Source organism: Lolium perenne, chromosome 4 (assembly GCF_019359855.2).
Source record: "Lolium perenne isolate Kyuss_39 chromosome 4, Kyuss_2.0, whole genome shotgun sequence".
NCBI classification, from domain to species: domain Eukaryota; kingdom Viridiplantae; phylum Streptophyta; class Magnoliopsida; order Poales; family Poaceae; genus Lolium; species Lolium perenne.
This window is the reverse complement of record NC_067247.2, coordinates 396,015,921-396,032,708: the sequence shown is the minus strand read 5'-3', so window position 1 is coordinate 396,032,708 and position 16,788 is coordinate 396,015,921. Positions and strand designations below refer to the sequence as shown.

The 16,788-nt window shown below is 45.9% G+C and overlaps 1 protein-coding gene and 2 long non-coding RNA genes across 5 annotated transcripts; all 3 read left to right on the top strand.

The window, feature by feature from the left end:
- Positions 1-535: 535 nt before the first annotated feature.
- LOC127348260 (uncharacterized) lies at positions 536-2,747 on the top strand. The gene is made up of 3 exons (XM_051374345.2): positions 536-1,834; positions 1,944-2,135; positions 2,215-2,747. The coding sequence occupies exons 1-3, from the start codon at positions 557-559 to the stop codon at positions 2,584-2,586; spliced, it is 1,842 nt and encodes a 613-aa protein (XP_051230305.2). The 5' UTR covers positions 536-556; the 3' UTR covers positions 2,587-2,747.
- Positions 2,748-7,662: 4,915 nt separating this feature from the next.
- Positions 7,663-10,148, top strand: LOC139830752 (uncharacterized). Its single transcript, XR_011744200.1, has 4 exons — positions 7,663-7,805; positions 8,327-8,484; positions 8,929-9,118; positions 9,826-10,148. It is a non-coding gene; the product is annotated as an uncharacterized lncRNA (long non-coding RNA).
- Positions 10,149-10,151: 3 nt separating this feature from the next.
- Positions 10,152-16,055, top strand: LOC139829918 (uncharacterized). Of its 3 annotated transcripts, XR_011744198.1 has the most exons (9): positions 10,152-10,207; positions 10,360-10,441; positions 11,329-11,435; positions 11,958-12,062; positions 12,735-12,852; positions 13,995-14,099; positions 14,253-14,374; positions 14,883-15,000; positions 15,713-16,055. It is a non-coding gene; the product is annotated as an uncharacterized lncRNA (long non-coding RNA). The 3 variants fall into 3 exon arrangements; XR_011744199.1 differs by lacking the exon at positions 11,329-11,435 and having other exon boundaries at positions 14,253-14,370; XR_011744197.1 differs by lacking the exon at positions 11,329-11,435.
- The last annotated feature ends 733 nt before the right edge of the window (positions 16,056-16,788 follow it).

Genomic DNA, 16,788 nt, shown 5'->3' with positions numbered 1-16,788 from the left:
TGTTGGTTTCGCCCGATTTTCTCCTAAAAATTACACACTTTCTTCTTAATTAATGGGTGAGACAAAAAAATGGCCTTTGTTTCAAAAAAAGACTTTTATTTTTTGTACTCCGTATTCTTTTCTTGGGCATTTTCTACTGGTAAAATGCAGTCATTCAACTCAATCCAGCACGAAAAATCTCAGCATTGCAATAGGGAAGAAAGTATCAGTTTTTTAGCCACTTAGATTTTCTTATCGGACCAGATTTCCATTGAACTCTTTTAGCGGCTACCAATTAATACAACGAACACTGGGTAGATACTGAAGTGGGCTCTAACTGCTAGGCAAATATGGGCTGGGCTAAGTGACAGTTCGGCCTTGGGTCACTGTGGGCTAGGCTGCTCTTAGTTTTCAAGACACGGACTTGTCCTGCCCTGCACACGGCTTGCACGGGTTTGTTTCTAGTTCTCGTTTTTCTCGTGGATGGAATCGCGATCGAGACGGCGCCTTGGGCGCTCACCGCAATGGAGCTGGTGATCCAGACGGCGATGATCGAATCAGCGCCCTCCACGACGACATGCTCCTCCAGGTCCTCGTGCGGCTGCACTGCGCCCGTGCCGCCGCACGTACCGGCCTGCTCTCGCGGCGGTGGCGCGGCCTCTGGGCTCGTCTCCCCGGCCTCACCTTCCGCGACATCCCGGCCGGCGAGGTCAAATCGGCGCTCGCCCATGTAGCACGTCGCACCGCTGTGTCCCTTCTAGAAATCCGTCTCATGGCATCGACGGACGGCAAGCTTGATGGCGCCTGTGCGAAGTCGTTGCTGCGCACCGCCGCGCGCCTCTCGCCGAAGGAGATCGTCTTCGTCCTCCCGCAGCGTCCTATGATTAAGCGAGGCCGTGGCGTCACGATGGTACTTCCTTGCTTCTACCGCGCCACCTCAATCGAGTTGGACATGCGATTCCTCCACGTCATGTCGCCGCCGGCGGGCCAGCTCCCCGTGCTCGAGATGTTGTCCATCTCCGGCAACATTGTCGACGTTGGTGGCTTGCTGAACCGCTGCCCCCGGCTGCGCGTGCTCAGGATCACCTTCCGAGGTGTTGATCCGACATCTCTTGAGGCCGCGCTCAACACACTCGAGACGGCGGCTGCCCTTGGCCTCGCGGTCTGTGGCCTGGGCATCGAATTTGAAGAATTTACTAGGAGGGTTAGTGTCGATGGCACTCGCTTTGCCTCTCTTCTCCTTGCCGCGGCTAGGATATCTCCACAAGAGCTCCTCTTTACTAACAGCTTCCGCAGACTTGTTGATGCTGACCTGGTTTGCTTCCACCGCACCACGTCGATCGAGTTGAACTTGCACAAAATCCGCTTCACACAGCTACCAGCCAGCGAGTTCTCCATGCTCGAGAGGCTGACCCTCAATGGCTGCACCATCACCGATCTTGTCACAATGATCATTCGATCTCCGCGACTGCGCATGCTCAAGGTCCACTCGGGTTCAATCGAGGACGTGAAGGTCCACTCGGTTTCACTCGAGGAGCTCGAGCTTGATTTTGACAGAAACATGGAATGTCGGAGCATCCACATCGTGACTCCGATACTTAAGCAACTGAAGCTCAAGGTCCATGGCGGGACGGACCTACGGGTTTTCATCTCGGCATCGATGGTGGAGAAGGTGTCATGGTGTCGAACGTATACATCGTTGCCTCTTATTTTTGGTTTCTGGTGGCTCCAGAGCCTGCGGTTAGAGACGATAGAGAGCTACAAACACAAAGATGGGGTGCTCATCAACGATGAGGCAGCCATATGTTCGCAACTTCCTTGTGCTCAGGTCCTATCCATGGAGATATCTTCTTATGTAAGATCTTATTTATGTGCTACTTTTCAATCCGCTAGATTTCTCCGATAAATTTGTTTTGAGCACACCATGGAATATATCAAGCCAAATAATTATATTTGTTTTGTAGAATCCTGTAGGTGTTGTTGTGGACTTTGCACATGAGATGGAGAAAATTCTGGTTGCCAATTTTTCTGTGTTTGAGTTACATCTCAACGCAAAGGGGCATGCTTTTGGAGCATTTTTGTTAGGTCTTCTTGGGATGCATCGCATTAGAACTAATACTCAGAAGCTGAAGGTTGTCCTGCCGGGGTGGTTTCAGGTAATTATTCATGTTGCTTATATATCTGATTCACACAATACTTATTTAAAATACAACGTGATGTTTTTCAATGTTTTAGATGACACAAGCATCACAATGTCTTGGAGACTGTCCTTGTGATGATCCCAAGGATTGGAGGAGCCAAAGTATCTCCCTGACTCTTCTTGAAGAAGTGGAGATCATCAACCTCAGAGGAGGGGATCACGAGATCGACTTTGTCACATCGATACTTGGATGGGCGCCAATGCTTACAAGAATGATCATCAAGTTGGTGTATGAGGTTGAGCAAAGTGAGATTGGAGGTTGCGCGACGGCTATCTACAATACCTGCTTGGGGTATCCTTCCGTGAATTGCTCAATCTATCTCAGCTCTGGCAAAAAGTTGAGTGGTCCTCAGGCACAAGCAGAATCATACGGGCTTTGTTTGCTTCCAGAAAAGGAATGTTCGTAGCAACATGAATGTTTTCCATGAGGGGGATACACGCGGTATGCTCTGGTCTCATGTCATGTGTAACGTCTTTGAACCTGTTACCACCTATGGCAATCCTTGCGAAACTTCTATAGATTTGTCAACCATTGGTAGTTAAATGCAAGTACCGCTGGCAATAAAAAAAACAGCAGCATTAGAGCTTCTTGTGTCAATGATGTCATTCGGCTTGCCATTCTGCTTTTCGGTAGGTTAAATTCTGGAGTTGCTGCTAATACTTTGAAATGCCTAAAATATGATGTGATCAATTTATATTGTTCTGAAATTCTATTTTGTACTCCTTCTGTTGAGTACTATAAGATGTTTTACCTTTAGTAGATTCATCTATTTTGCTATGTACTTAGTATATTTTTAGTGTATAGATTCACTCATTGTGGTGTGTATTTAGTTCACTTTGAAATGTCAAAAACGTCTTATATTTATGAACGGAGGGAGTATATGACTAAATTTTTTGATAACATCTCGGGCACTGAAAAATTGTATTAAATTTTCATTTAAAATTCTCGCTGCATGACATATATGTGACACTAAATATGAAAATTGTTCCACTTCACATGTTAGAGTTGCACTATTACTGTGATTCAGGAGCATCGGTTATGATCTTTCTTGCAAACAATTGATGCTCGTCTGTTAACAACTTGTTGCACAAATATGAAATATGCTGCACTTTCACAGGTTAGCATTACACTTTGACCCATTTGGCACCACCCGCATCGACTTGGCCAAGATGGCGCCTCTTGCTCCTGCATTGTGAGACTAACGAACCAACCAGCTGCGCTGATCCTGAAGAATGTGATGCGGCGGTAGCTTCTACTGGATCCACCAAGTAGACAGAAAAAGGGCGACGAGTGGCAGCACGAATCTGAAGCTTTGTGGTCCCGTGGCACGTATATTTTTTGCGAGAAACCTATATAGTCTCGCAAAGAGGGACGTGCGAGCACGAATCTGAAGCTTGCAAACAGAGCCTAGCCTGAGTCACTACTAGGTAAAACCATCTCTCAATGTGCTGGTTTAGCATTAGATTAAGGCATAAAACCATCTCTCAATGTGCTGGTTTAGCATTAGATTAAGGCATAAAACCATCTCTCAATGTGCTGGTTTAGCATTAGATTAAGGCAGTCCATTTTTTTTTTTGCGGTGGGATTAAGGCAGTCCGTTAGCCATCCAGCGAAATGTTTAGCCTGATGAAGGGGATGGCGGCGACCCAAAATAACTCCTCATTCTCCTCCTCCTCCCTCCCGGCCAAACTTGTTGACCTTGTTGCTCCGAACTGCCAGCGGCTTCGCCCACGGAAGATGGTGTTTCCCCTGGAACAGAGCACTTGACTTAGTTCTATAATGGTCCAATGCGATAAACACTTAAACTACTGCATCTTAGCATTGCATAGAACATACTTGAGTGAACAATTTTGGAACTAGGGAGTTTGCATACATACCAGCCCAATCTCCTAGAGAAGTTAGTCACGGTCAAGTATCACTTCGAGAGCAATAGCCACAGCCCTTTCAGGTAAAGCCAGCAGGAGAAAAGTATGACGTCTCCCAATCTGCACCAATGTTTTTTTTTTAAATTTTCACAGAGGAGGTGGGGGGGACCAATCCCCACCTGAATTCAAAGTTGCATGTGAGGCTTTTCAGAGTCTACAAGGTAGGTTCAAATGAACAGAATACACCGGGTACAAGAGAGGAGAAAAAAAAAAAGGAAAAACACACACCCGGACAAAAACACAAGGACGGGGAGAAGAAAAGTCCACCCCCGCAAACCCTTGGGGAACGGTTTATCGAAGAGAAGACTCATCGTGACCCAAGCTCAACGATCACAAGGAAGAGCCTGGTGGACACGGTGGAGGGACCCAACGACGACACTGCACAATCGACATAATCGAAGGGCAACATGCATTCGAGATCACACTACGCACCAACACCACTATGTCGAGGGTGTGGCCAAAAGGTCGCACGCGGCCAAGACGACGCCACGATGCCCGTGTGCCACCAGATAGAGCCGAAGGGCAAGAAGCACCCACACCGCATGCAGGGGTCGCTGCCGTAGTCGAAGGGCATATAGTACCACCGAGGGTAACCCCAACCCCACTGGGTCCGATATACCCGAAGGGTAGGCCAGCCGAGAGCACGCACATAGACCACCTGCGCCGAACATGCCACAGAGCTGCAACAAGAACCCGATACCGGAGCCTAGCAACCGGCAAGAAGAAGCCACCACCACCAGTGCCACGGCTCACCTCACATCGAAGAAGAGACCACACCCATGGCCGCCATCTGCATCACCATGGGGCACATCAAGTACAGACGGAAGTAGCTTCCGTTGTCACTGATGGTAAGACAGAGGGGCACAACACCTAGCCACGATGGCTCCCGGAGTGGGGAGCACGTCACTATCATGGCTGCCATCTGCGAAGCCAAGGCACCCGCCAGCCCCAACGGTCAACCCGCTGCAGGATGAAGACTGAGTAAAGAGGCGGACGACCCTCGCAGCCAGATGTCCCCGCCCATCCCTAGCCTCGTAGGGAGCGAGCCGCCTTCACAGCTGCCATCTACAAGCCAAGAAGATGCCAACCTCTGCGAAAACGCCGCAGGCTAATAGATGAGACGGGGAGAGGAGAGGACAGGGACGACGCTGACACAAGCCGGCCAGCACGAATCTAGATGTTGAGGCAGAGGCTGACCCAAAGATTACGAGATCCTTTCGTTCTCCTTTCCCTCTGTCCATGTCAGTCAGGTCTGTGTACGTCTGCATAAACGCGTGTCAGCCTCCACCCGATTCCAATACAGCGCGGGGTTCCGGCAAGGAAAGGAGCTCTTGCCGATCATTGATCCGTTTGTGACATATATAAAGCCAGAACACCAAGCCACTTCGTACGTCCACCCAAAGCTAAGGCTAGCTACTTTGCCTACGCGCGCGATCCACGATCGAATATGTCAGGCCATGGCCAATACGACGACGGCTGCCCGCGCCACGAAGAAGAACGACCACGCTGCCCCTGCCCCGCACGCGAAGCCATCGCATTCGGAGCCCTGGTGCTCCTGGTCCTGCTGGCCCTCCTCGTCGTCTTCACCCTGGGCTCCAAGGCGCCGCGCTACTCCGCAGCCATCGACTCCGTCACCGGCCTTGACCTCGACGACCTCGACGATGCTCCTCTAAACCCGCTCTTCAACCTCACCCTCCGCGCCACCTCCCGGGGCTTCATGGGCGGCGGCTGTGTCGAGGCGGGATCCGCGGTGGAGGTCTCCCTACGCCGGCGCCACGCTCGCCACCGGGCCCGTCCTCCGGCGGTTCTGCTCCCCGTCGAGGGGGCACAAGGCCGAGCAGGCCGTCGTGGCGTGGGGACGGGGGTGCAGGTTCCCGGGTTCGCGTTGGACGGGCTCGCCGACGACGCGTGGCGTGGGACGCCCATGTTCGATGTCGCGGTCCGCATGCCGTCCAACCACGCCAACAACCACGAGGGAAAGCTCGTGTCGTGCTGGGGCCTGCGTGTCGGGGACGCGGCAACGTTGGGAGCTCCCTGCGCCGTGGCCGACGTCGACACTGTCCCGTCGTCTCCCAATGACCGGCACGGCCGTGCCACCTAAACTGCACTCTTTGTTTCATCAGCTTATTTATTTCAATTCTAGTTTTTGTTTTTGTTTTGGTGTGACCCATATTAGAATTCCATTCTAGATTTAGTAGCTTTTGGCGTTTCCGTAGTGGATAGCCGATTGTTGCAACATGTTATTTTCCAGCGAGCGAGTTGTGTAATCCATTTCGCGCGCGCGATTAAAAAGCAGGCATTGAATTGAATAGATTGTGTGGATGGGGTCAATCAAAGTAAAAGGTGAGATCCCGGGCGGTCACGTTAGTAGGAAGAAACCAAACCCAACCCTAAATTCTGCCCGCAGGGCCTTCCGCCGTTCCGGCCCGGTGGCTCGCGTGTTCGATCAACCAAAATTGGCCCGCTCAGTTTGAAGCCACACCCACAAGGGACCCAAACCCTATTTCCCCTCCCCGCTGTGCCCCCACACCTCCAAGGCGGCGGCGCCTCCATGGCGGCGACGCAGCCTAGCTCGCCGGAGCGCGCGTGCCTCGCTACCACGATGCGCGCCGCTCCGTCCAACTAGCCGAGCCTCACCGCCACGGACCGGACGTCCGCGCCCCCGCCCGGAGATGGAGCTGCGCACGCCAAGTTCTTCTTCGCGCCGGCGGCCTTGAGATCCGCACCTCCGTCGCGGGATGCGTCCTCGACGTCTACTCCGACCAGGCTCGCTCGCGCGGAACCAGGTACCTCCTCCCTTTGTTTCTCGTCACTGAAATTCCTACTTAACGGCAGCCACCCTCTTCGATCTGCCCCCGCAGACGTGCGCACGGCCTCCAATCTCGGCCCCGGTTACTGGGGGAACCTACCTGGACGACGCCACAAAACCCTCTCGGAGCTCTTCAGCCGATACGGCAGCTCTGCTTACTTCTTGTGCTACATTATCCCCATCGATCTGCTTCTACATGTACTCAGGTAATCGCTCTGCTCCCTCACTACAGTTCCTGCTTACTTCACAGATACACGATTGATTGATTCATTCATTCATTGCAGAATACGTAAATCCTCCACAATCTGCTCTATTGTTGCTGACTTTTTCTTCTCTCTCTCATTGCATTGCACGAAATTCAGTGGACTACCTCGAGTCAGCGACCTACCAAGTGCTCTACTTCTGCTGGGAGGAGGAGGAGGAGAACTCAAAAGGAACATTTCTTAATTTGCTCAGCAGCCGGACATGTGCTCTGCTGGGAGGAGGATTCAAAGCAATTCTTTGCCAAGTAGCCGTAGCCTAACCCTAGGCCGCTGTGCGTCTCTTTTGGCTCCGTCTCGTGGCGTTGTGGTCTCTGGACGCCCGGCCAGCAGCACCTTCGGAGTGCTTCAGTTCAGAAACTGAAGTTCTTTTTCTGGTAGGGCTTTGCTTCATCTCTGCTATAGACCTATGATGTGAATTTTTATCTCAACATATGTTGGTGGTTCCGATCTGGTTGATTGCTGATTTTTCTGAGGGGATTCGCGTGCAGGAAGTCAAAGAAGGGCTACCCTGATCGGTGGCTAGCCCTAAGCCGCCGTGTCCTTGCTGGCTCCGTCCGTGGTGCTGCGGTGGCTGGACGCTGGACCAGCAGCACCTTTGGAAGGTTTCAGAATCTGAGCTTTTTTCTTGGTATGGTTTCTCTTTATTTCTGCTCCAGCATATGATGTGTAGGTTGGTAGCTTCATTATTGTGCTCTGTGATGATGAGCTACAACATAGTCTTGTCTCTTTTTGCGGGGAGTAATCCTTCCTTGCTGGAGTGGCGTGCAAGTGATTATTCTTAGCAAAAAACTTTACTTGCCCTTAAATGGATCTGCAAATCTGTCCATTTCCTCGTGGGGAAGAAAAAAACACATTTCTTCTTCTTTTGGCTTTGCTTCAGTCAACTCAAAATTTGGTTGATGTATAAATATGTGTGCCTCATTGGACCGCATAGTGATTTGATACCCTGACATACTAGCTTGTAGCCTCCTAACTCTATAGATTGAGAACTCTCCTGTTATTGCAGCACATCCCATTCTTGGAATGTTCACTTCACGATTTGAAATTGCTCTGTTTATTGATCCTTTCAATATCGACCTTGCTTTATTCTGGTCTTCATTTCCTCACTGCTTCTGTCTTCTGAATTGAAGCTTGCTGCATTTAATGTAGGTGTTCACATAAACAAACACAATGATTTATTGGCTGCCCTCATATTGTAGTGGGCACACCTGTAATGATTCTAGCTCTAGCTAGAGAGACGGACCTTTCTTTGAAGAACGTTAGCTACTTCATTCTTGATGAGTGTGACAAGATGCTAGAGTCACTTGGTATTTTGTTATCCTCGTTTCTTCTATGTATAGAGTTTTTTTTGGTCATATCCTTTTCGAGTTATCAGTTGTATGTGAAGTGTTGAAGTCTAGAACCTGTTGTATATATTGTGTCATGCTGTGCACCCTAAGGTGTCCGTCCACGATGCACACCTCGTTTTTCTGATTTTATTGCTTTGCACTCCATAATCAATTTAGACCATAAGCTAGTGTTTTTCCATATGTTCAGTATCTGGGGTAACACCCTTACTGGATATACTTGCTTGAATACTATGTTAAATAATGTGCAATTTTCCAGCTATCATACTAGTCATGGTAATTTCTTCCTGTAGAATTAACACTGATAAGTATCTATAAATATGTGACTAGGTGAGCTTGACAAACTGCCACTGTTTTCTGGATATTCGAATCTTCTTTTCGTAATGCATTCTGTTTACTTTGTAGGAATATGTGGGCAATCTTGGGATGCTCATAATCTTCTTATTGATTACTGGCTGCCAACTGGATATCCTTATGATGCTCCTTGTAGGAGCTCCCTAGTTTGACTAGCAGTTTCAGTAAAGGAAGGCAGATATAATGAATGGGAGAGGGAGATCCAGGAGCTCTGGGAGACTTTGCTGGGGCTGTATCAGAGGTAACCACCATTGCCCGTGTTGTTTCAAAGGGTTGTATGTTAATTCTGATTCTGCTTACTGTTGTAGTGATGATTCTGTCGGTTCAACATGATTTAGTTGATCTTGATTGTCTGTTTATTTGTGTGCTTATTATGGAATCAACTGTGTTTAGGCAAGTCATTTGATCTGTGGGTCCACCCAAGACCCTGCTGTCCTATTTTTGCAATCAAATCTTTGGATATAACGGATAACTAGGATATCTTTTTGTTTGTGCATAGGATACCAAACTGTTCTCCTTGATCTATTCTGGTACTTCTAGATTCTAAGAGCATATAATATGTTGCCCTCGTGATACTAATTTGGTGCAAATGCTTCTGCAAATTCGTCCATTTCGGAAGAAAAAAAAACACATTCCTTCTTCTTTTGGGCTTTGCTTCAGTCAACTCAATATTTGGTTGATGTATAAATATGTGTGCCTCACTGGGCCAGATAGTAATTTGATTCCCTGATATACTAGCCTGTAACCTCCTAACTCTTATATATATATTGAGAACTCTAATGTTATTGGAGCACATTTTGTTCTTGGAAAGTTCACTTCACAATTTGAAATTGTTGCGGTAGTTCTCTATCTTTAGAAATCTTTCTGTGTCAACCTTATTTTATTATGGTCTGAATTTGCTCACTGCTTTTGTGTCTCTTTACTGATTTTGACGTTTTTTAATTGCAGGTTTTAGAAGCCTGGGAGCATAGGACCCGTCCGATTTAGCGGCTGGTGTCCATCCCACACCAAGAACAAAACCAACCCTAACCTAAACGCATTTCCCCTCCCTGCTCCTCTGCTCCCACCCCTCCAAGGCGGCGCCGGCGCCTCCATGGCCGCGACGCAGCCTAGCTCGCCGGAGCGCGCGTGCCTCGCTACCACGGTGCGCGCCGCTCCGTCCAACTAGCCTCGCCGCCAAGCGCACCACGGACCGGACGTCGGCGCCCCCCGACCGGAGATGGAGACTGCGTCCGCCAAGTTCTTCTTCGCGCCGGCGGCCTTGAGATCCGCACCCCGTCCCCGGGATGCGTCCTCGACGTCTACTCCGACCAGGCTCGCGCGGAACCAGGTACCTCCTCCCTTTGTTTCTCGTCACTGAAATTCCTACTTAACGGCAGCCCCTTCCGTTGGTTCATTCAATTCTGTTGTAAACCTTTACGCTCCTAAACATATCGACCGGTTCTCATCTGGTCTATTGTTGATTTTTTTTTCTCCGTGCAGGAACAATCAAGTGCTGGGACTGGGAGGAGGGAGAATTCAAAAACAACTCTTTGCTCAACAGCCGGACCTCTGCTCTGCGATGGTGAGCTACCACCACTAGTCTTATTTGCCCTATTACTTTTTCTCCTTGCGGGGAGTAGTCTTGCCTTGGCCCTGCAGCAGTGGAGTGCCAATTAATGATTACTCTTTTCCTTTGCTGGCTACTTAGCAAACAAACGTTCAGTTAGTGAAATGGATTTTTCTCTGCTTGCCTTTCCTTTGCTGCAAAAAATGCATTCCAGAATTTTCATATTTCCTTGCGCGGAAGAAAAACCACTCAATTTTCCTTGCTGTTTGGCTTCACACAAGTCAACTGAATATTTGATTCATGCCGCTAAATATCTATGCTGGCATGAAGTACAGTACAGCAGCTCCTTTGGATGGCTTTACAATCTGAGCTTTTTCTTCGTATGGTTTCACTTTATTTCTGCTCCACCATATGATGCGTAGGATGGTAGCTTCATTATTGTGCACATAGGCTTCTTTTTGGTGGGGAGTAATCTTTCCTTGCTGGATTGGAGTGCCAAGGATTATTCTTAGCAAACAACGTTACTTGGTGATCTGCAAATTTGTCCATTTCCTCGAGAGGGAAGAAAAAACAAACATATTTCTTCTTTTTTGGCTTTGCTTCGGTCAATTCAATGTATGGTTGCTACATAAAAATGTGTGCTTCACTGGACCGGATAGTAATTTGATACCCTGATATGCTAGCTTGTAGCCTCCTGTACATATATTGAGAACATCCCATTCTTGGGAAGTTCACTTACGATTTGAAATTGCTGCGGAAGTTCTCCGTTTAATGATCCTTTCAACGTCGACCTTGCTTTATTCTGCTCTTGATTTGCTCAGTGCTTTTGTGTTCTGAATTGAAGGTTGTTGTGTTTTCACATAAAGGAACACATGGATTTATTGCCTGCCCTCATATTGTAGTGGGAACACCTGTAAGGTTTTATCGCTGGCTAGAGAGAAGGACCTTCCTTTGAAGAATGCGAGGCATTTCATTCTTGATGGGTGTGACAAGATGCTAGAGTCACTTTGTAATTTGTTAACCTCGTTTCTTCTATCCTTAGAGTTTTTTGGCCATATTCCTTTTCGAGTTATCAGTTGTATGTGATGTGTTCAAGTCTAGAACCTGTTATATGAATGTATTGTATTATGCTGTGTACCCTAAGGTGTTCGTCCATGATGCACACCCTTATTGCTGTGCACTCCACCACAATCCATTTAGACCATAAGCTAGTACTTTTTCCATGTTAAGTGTCTGGTATAACATCCTTACTGTATATACTTGTTGGAATGCTATGTTAAATGTTGTGCAATTTGCCACTAGCATACTAGTTATGGTAATTTCTTCGTGTAGAATTAATCCTGATAAATATCTATAAGTGTGTCCAGGTGAGCTTGACAAACTGCCACCATTTTCTGAATATTCAAATCTTTTCGTAATGCATTATGTTAACTTTGTAGCAATATGTCGGCAATCTTGTGATACACATAATCTTTTTATTGATTACTTACTGCCAACTGGATGTCCTTATGATGCACATATTTCCTTGCAGGAGCTCCCTAGTTTGACTAGCAGTTTCAATAAAGTAAGCTAGATATAATAAATGGGAGAGGGAGATCCAGGAGCTCTGGGAGACATAGCTGGGGCTAGATCAGAGGTAACCACCATTGCTGGGGTTGTTCTCAAAGGGTTGTATGTTAATTCTGATTCTGCTAACTGTTGGAGGGATGATTCTGTCAGTTCAACAATGGAATGAACTGTGTTTAGGCAAGTCATTTGTTCTGTGGGTCCACTCAAGACTCCGCTGTCCTAATTTTGCAATCAAATCTTTGGATATAACGGATAACTAGGATATCTTTTTGTTTGTGCATAGGTTAACAAACTGTTCTCCTTGATCTATTCCAGTACTTCTAGATTCTAAGAGGATATAATATGTTACTCTTGTGATACTAATTTGGTGCAAATGGATCTGCCAATTCGTCCATTTCCTCGCGGGGAAGAAAAAAAACGCATTTATTCTTCTTTTTGGCTTTGCTTCAGTCAACTCAATATAATATGTTGTTCTCATGATAATATGTGTGCCTCACTGGACCGAATAGTAATTTGATACCCTGATATACTAGCCTGTAGCCTTCTAACTCTTATATATATTGAGAACTCTCATATTATTGGAGCACATCCCATTCTTGGAAAGTTAACTTCACAATTTGAACTTGCTGCGGAAGTTCTCTGTTTATTGATCCTTTCAATGTCGGCCATGTTTTATTCTGGCCTTCATTTGCGCACTGCTTTTGTGCCCTTTACTGATTTTGATGTTTTTTAATTGCAGGTTTTAGAAGCCTTGGAGCATAGGACACTGTTGTCCCCGTTGAGAGCTTATTCCCATGCTCTCATAGTTGCATTTCGACTACTTCCTGCTTCTCATTTGTCCTCATTGCACTGTTTTGGTGAGTATGTGTTTCTCTACATGTCTCCTCTACGTGATCTATGATTGCTCCATATAAAAAAGAAATGCCCAGTTGCCGAGTGGTATTGCCACAAACTGTAAAAGTGGTTTCAGCTAGCCATGTTTACTATTTTCTGTAAAAATGTAAAATTGAAGTCTTGATCTTCTTTTATATGGGAACTGTCCAGCAATTAAGTAAATGAGGTTGTCATGATCTGATTAGAAAAATCCGTTGACATACACACTGAGTATGCACAATCATGTATCTTATTTACAGGGTAGTGCGTGATGCTGGGAATGTCAAATTTTCTTCTATGCTAGTTAGCTGTTTGTCTTGCTAGATGAGATCCCGTGTTTGCATAAGCCTGATAGGTTTAGCTATCTTGCATTTTCGTATAGCTGAAAGCACTAGTTTTGAGCCACTGAATGCCGACTATAAGTTTTCACCTGCTTACACAATTATTTGCAATGATTGAGCAGACCTCTTTTATACAAGATGCCTTGATGTTTACCAAAGATAATTTACTCTGGTTTGTATGGATGTTTCTTGCGAAGGTAGCTGGTTAGTTGCGTCTTGCAACTATTTCTTATTTGCACTTGCTATACCAGGGCAATGTGAGAATCATGCATTGTGCAGTCTGTTATGCTGTGGTGCTATCTGGAAGCACAATGACTCGGTTTACGCTTTAATCCATGTGCAGTGTTTTCAAATTGTTCTATCCGGGGAAAGAAACACAAGGTGTTCATCAACGATGCACACCCCGCCTTTTCTGATTGTATTGTTGTGCACTCCACCATAATCCCTTTAGACCATAAGCCAGTGTTTTTCCATATTTAGTGTCTGGTATAACAGCCTTGCTTGATGTACTTGCTGGAATACTATGTTAAATGTTGTGCAATTTGCCAGCTAGCATACTAGTTATGGTAATATCTTCCTGTAGAATTAACCCTGATAAATCTATAAATATGTGACTAGGTGAGCTTGACAATCTGCCACCATTTTCTGGATATTCAAATTTTCTTTTCGCAATGCATTCTGCTAACTTTATAAGAATATGTGGGCAATCTTGTGATGCAAATAATCTTCTTATTGATTACTTACTGCCTACTGGATATCTTTATGATGCGCATATTTCCTTATAGGAGCTCCCTAGTTTAACTAGAAGTTTCAGTGAAGGAAGCCAGATATAATGAAGGGGAGAGGAAGATCCAGTAGCTCTGGGAGACATTGTTGGAGTTGGATCAGAGGTAACCACCATTGCCGGGGTTGGTTTCAAAGGGTTGTATGTTAATTATGATTCTGCTAACTGTTGGAGTGATGATTCTATCGGTTCAACATGATTCAGTTGATTTTGTAACTATGTTTAAATGTGTGCTTATTTTGGAATCAACTCTGTTTAGGCAAGACTACCCTGATCGGTGGCTAACCCTAAGCTGCCGTGACCTTTCCGGCTCTGTCCGTGGCGTTGCGCTGGCTGGACACTGGACCAACAGCAGACCTTTGGATGGCTTATGATGTGTAGGTTGGTAGCTTCATTATTTTCCTCTGTGATGATGAGCTACACTTGTAGTCTTGTCTCTTTTTGCGGGGAGTAATCTTTCCTTGCTGGAGTGGAGTGCCAGTGATTATTATTTGCAAACACCTTTACTTGCCCTTCCTTCGGTGCGAATGGATCTGCAATTTCGTCCATTTCCTTGTGGGGATGAAAAAACAGTACATATTTCTTTTTTTGGGTTTGCTTTGGTCAACTCAATATATGGTTGTTGTATAAATATGTGTGCATCACTGGACCTGATAGTAATTTGATACCCCGATATGCTAGCCTATAGCCTCCCAACTCTTATTTATATTGAGAACTCTCCTGTTATTGGAGCACCTCCCATTCTTGGAAAGTTCACTTTCACGAATTGAAATTGCGGATGAAGTTCTCTGTTTATTGATCCTTTCAAAATGTCAACTTTGTCTTATTCTGGTCTATTTTGCTCACTGCTTTTGTGTCCTTTACTGATTTTGATGTTTTTTAATTGCAGGTTTTAGAAGCCTCGGAGCATAGGACACTGCTGTCCCTGTTGAGAGCTTCTTCACATGCTTTGGTCATTGCATTTCGACTACTTCCTGCTTCTCCTTTGCCCTTATTGTACTGTTTTGGTGAGTATCTGTTTATCCACTTGTCTCCTCTATGTGGTTTATGACTGCTCCATATAACAAAGAAATGCCCAGTTGCCTGAGTGGTATTGCCAAAACATGTAAAAGAGGTTTTAGCCAGCCATGTTACTATTAAGTAAACGCGGTTGTCGTGATCTGATTAGAAAAATACGTTTACATACACACGCGTGAGTATACATCATTATGTATCTTATTTGCAAGGTATTTTGTGATGCTGGTACTGTCAAATTTGCTTCTACGCTAGTTAAGCTGTTTGTCTTGCTAGATGAGATCCTGCGTTTGCATAAGTCTGATAGGTTGAGCTATCTTGCATTTTCGTATTGCTGAAAGTACTAGTTTCGAGCCTCTGAATGCCACAATTGTTTGCTATCTCAACATTATTGTGAGCTCGTTCATTCAAAATGCCTTGATGTTTACCAAAGATAATTGACTGATGGTTTGTATGGCTGTTTCGCCGAAAGGTAGCTGGTTAGTTTCGTCTTGCAACTATTTCTTATTTGTACTTGCTATCCTGATTGATTACGAGGACTGTACAATGTGACGATGTTTCTTTGAGAATCATGCATTCTGCAGTCTGCTATGTTGTGGTGTTATTTGGAAGCACTAAGACTCTGTTTACGCTTTAATCCCTATGCAGCGTTTTCAAATTGGTCTATTTGGGGGAAGAAACTAAGGAATTTTTTCTGTATTGCAGGGAGAAGAGAACCAGCGGGAGCGTCCTCATGCTGCTATTTCATTGGTGTGTGATGTGCAAACTAGGGGCGCAATATCTGCTTACGGTTACAACGTATGAGCAGCCAAGTTTTCAGATTTTAACGAACACTGGCATGCGTTGTGTGTAACGGTCTCGGGATTGATTGCAGAAACTCGTGTGTCAGTGCATCAGCTTGCCTTGATGCTTGTTATTCAGTGTCGTGTGGTTTCTTTCACTTGGGTCGTATATTTCAGTGCCACCTGAGTTTTGTTTTATTTTCATTTTCTGTAAAGTGATTGTTGTGTGATCTAAATGTCAAAAAACAAGTAAGGTCTTGCCGAAATTTGCATTTTTCCTGACTAGCCTCTAGATCGATTAGCTTAACTGTATGGCTTGGTTAGTGCCTTTCCGTAAAGAGCTTTTATCATTCTCACTGTATTTCTACAATTTCACTGATTTTTCAATAATCTAGGTGCCTAATCTAGTTTCGTCTGTGAGGTTGCTAGCTATATCTACCCAGCTGAAGAGTAGCAGATCAAGAAAACGCCGGGTAGCTGCGAACAGGTGGATCAGCTGAATGCATGTTCCAGCTAGGATTTTCGTTAGCTCTTACTTGGCAAACATTTCTTTAAGCCAGCTAATCATTTATTGGTACTGATGGAGGGAGATGAAAGGTATAGAAGCGGCGAGAGATGCGGGGTTATTGGTGGTGGCATGCTAAAAGGGACGATGTGTGTGCCATTTGTGGGTGAATTACCCGTCGCCGAAGAAGAATCATCTGGTACCGTCGACTCCCATCGTAGTGGTCACGCTGAACAAGGTCTCAGTCGGAGAGCCAAAGACAAGACATGACCGATCATTGCGTGAGGCGAGGGGGACACCGCGTATGATACTCCGGATTAATTATATATTGATATTGACTTCAATTCAGCAATAATAATAATACTAGGATTGAACTTTATACTATAGTCATAGGCATGTGGCCGCACCAAAAAGATGCATGAGAGAACCCAAGTAGTACCATGCATGACCACGAGTTAATATGGCTACAGCCAAATGCATTGGGACTAGAAAAT

Coding starts and splice junctions, on each gene's coding strand:
- LOC127348260 (XM_051374345.2), top strand. CDS start 557: ATGCTCCTCCAGGTCCTCGTGCGGCTGCACTGCGCCCGTGCCGCCGCA. Junction 1,835..1,943: donor CCATGGAGATATCTTCTTAT/GTAAGATCTTAT, acceptor TTTGTTTTGTAG/AATCCTGTAGGTGTTGTTGT. Junction 2,136..2,214: donor TCCTGCCGGGGTGGTTTCAG/GTAATTATTCAT, acceptor TCAATGTTTTAG/ATGACACAAGCATCACAATG.